General features: G+C 48.5%; 1 protein-coding gene across 1 annotated transcript in view; it reads left to right on the top strand.

The window, feature by feature from the left end:
* The window catches only part of LOC143137495 (uncharacterized), a 110108-nt gene that overhangs the window by 57210 nt on the left and 50398 nt on the right, over nucleotides 1–2500 (top strand). The window contains exons 11-12 of the mRNA XM_076297727.1: nucleotides 322–495; nucleotides 1780–1953. Of these exons, the coding sequence (XP_076153842.1) occupies nucleotides 322–495; nucleotides 1780–1953 (348 nt within the window). The remainder of the gene's footprint in view (nucleotides 1–321; nucleotides 496–1779; nucleotides 1954–2500) is intronic.

The raw sequence follows: 2500 nt of genomic DNA, 5'->3' as shown, positions 1-2500 counted from the left end.
TGTGTGTGTGTGTGTGTGTGTGTGTGTGTGTGTGTGTGTGTACGCTACTAACTGCTGACTGTCTCCTGCTCACTCACCACATGCCTTGTCTCCCTCTTTTTTGGTGAGGCTTCATTGAGGCTTTAACAGTGTGTGTGTGTGTACGCTACTAACTGCTGACTGTCTCCTGCTCACTCACCACACGCCTCGTCTCCCTCTTTTTTGGTGAGGCTTCATTGAGGCTTTAACAGTGTGTGTGTGTGTGTGTGTGTGTTGTATAGTTAGAGGTGCAGTATGTGAGTGTAATAATCAGATATGTCATCATGTGTTATGTTTCTCCAGGCTGTATGGTTGTTCCCTCACAGAGAAGAGCTGTGCTGCGATAGCGTCAGCTGCCAGATCAAACTCCTGCAGTTTGAAGGAGCTGAACCTGAGTAGCAATGAGCTTCATGATGCAGGAGTTCAGCATCTCTCAGAGCTCCTCAAGAATCCCCACTGCAAACTGGAGAAACTAGAGTGAGTCTGAACACACAACAACAGATCTGTGTGTGGGGTGTGTGAGGAGAACCAAGTGATGAGTGAGTGTGTGTGTGTGTGTGTGTGTGTGTGTGTGTATCTGTGTGTGTGTGTGTGTGTGTTGTATAGTTAGAGGAACAGTATGTGAGTGTAATAATCAGATATGTCATCATGTGTTATGTTTCTCCAGGCTGTGGAGTTGTTCCCTCACAGAGAAGAGCTGTGCTGCGATAGCGTCAGCTGATGGATCAAACTCCTGCAGTTTGAAGGAGCTGAACCTGAGTTACAATGAGCTTCATGATGTAGGAGTTCAGCATCTCTCAGAGCTCCTCAAGAATCCCCACTGCAAACTGGAGACACTAGTGTGAGTCTGAACACACAACAACAGATCTGTGTGTGTGGGGAAAGCCCAGTGATGAGTGAGTGCTTGTGTGTGTTATAACTTGTGTTTGTGTGTGTGTGGGTGTGTGTGTGTGAGTGTGAGTGTGTGTGTGCACTCCAACACCCTGACTCCACTGACTGCTGACTCTCTCCTCTCTGGTTCGTTTCTGGCGCTCACTCTCCAGGCATGCCTCGTCTCCCTCTTCTGTGATGAGGCTTCATTGTGTGTGTGTGTGTGTGTGTGTGTGTGTGTGTGTGTGTGTGTGTTTGTGTGCATTACAGTGTGTGTGTGTGTGTACGCTACTGACTGCTGACTCTTTACCGTCTGTCGTGTCTTTGGCGCTCACTCAACACACGCCTCGTCTACCTCTTATTTGGTGAGGCTTCACTGAGGCTTTAACAGTGTGTGTGTGTGTGTGTGTGTGTGAGTGTGTGTGTATGTATCTGTGTCTGTGTGTGTGTGTGTGTGTGTGTGTGTGTGTGTGTGTGTGTGTGTGTGTGTGTGTGTATGTGTGTGTGTGTGTGTCTGTGTGTGTGTGTACGCTACTGACTGCTGACCCTCTCCTCTGTCACGTCTTTAGCGCTCACTCGCCACACACGCCTCGTCTCCCTCTTATTTGGTGAGGCTTCATTATGTGTGTGTGTGTGTGTGTGTGTGTGTGTGTGTCTGTGTGTGTATCTGTGTCTGTGTCTGTGTCTGTGTGTGTGTGTGTGTGTGTGTGTGTGTATCTGTATCTGTATCTGTATCTCTGTCTGTGTCTGTGTGTGTGTGTGTGTGTGTGTGTGTGTGTGTGTGTGTGTGTGTGTGTGTGTGTGTGTGTGTGTGTGTGTGTGCTGTATAGTTAGAGGTACAGTATGTGAGTGTAATAATCAGATATGTCATCATGTGTTATGTTTCTCCAGGCTGAGTTGGTGTTCCCTCACAGAGAAGAGCTGTGCTGCGATAGCGTCAGCTGCCAGATCAAACTCCTGCAGTTTGAAGGAGCTGAACCTGAGTCACAATGATCTTCATGATGCAGGAGTTCAGCATCTCTCAGAGCTCCTCAAGAATCCCCACTGCAAACTGGAGAAACTAGTGTGAGTCTGAACACACAACAACAGATCTGTGTGTGGGGTGTGTGAGGAGAACCAAGTGATGAGTGAGTGTGTGTGTGTGTGTGTGTGTGTGTGTGTGTGTTCGTGTGAGTGCGTGTGTTTGTGTGTGTGTGCACTACAACACTCTGACACCACTGACTGCTGACTCTCTCCTGTCTGTCCCGTTTTTGTCGCTCACCCTCCATGCACACCTCGTCTCCTCTTCTGTGTTGAGGCTTCATTGCGTGTGCGTGCGCGCTAGAGGGTGACAATTTTTCGGGACTCCCGCGGGTCACGGTATTCCCGCGGGTTTCCCGCAGTACGGGAGTAAATTTCACTGTTGGTAACGTGATTGGGACGGGACAGGAAATAATAAACGGGAGCTGGCGGGAAGCCAGAGATTATTAACTTAAAAAATGACGCTGCAATGCAGTGAGTGCGCCCAAAGACGTGAGGCATTTCGTTTTAGAAAAGAGAACCAATTACAACCCACAATACGTTTGTTGTTGATTGGTAGCCTATCAGAGCAAGACAAGCAGCTGCCCTGTTC

Source organism: Alosa pseudoharengus, unplaced genomic scaffold, assembly GCF_046254945.1.
Source record: "Alosa pseudoharengus isolate Yale_2024_CS ecotype anadromous, Long Island Sound unplaced genomic scaffold, YU_APseudo_1.1 YU_APseudo_1.1_scf_21, whole genome shotgun sequence".
In the NCBI taxonomy this organism is placed as follows: domain Eukaryota; kingdom Metazoa; phylum Chordata; class Actinopteri; order Clupeiformes; family Clupeidae; genus Alosa; species Alosa pseudoharengus.
Note: the sequence above shows the minus strand (reverse complement) of the source record. Positions and strands in the feature narration are given on the sequence as shown.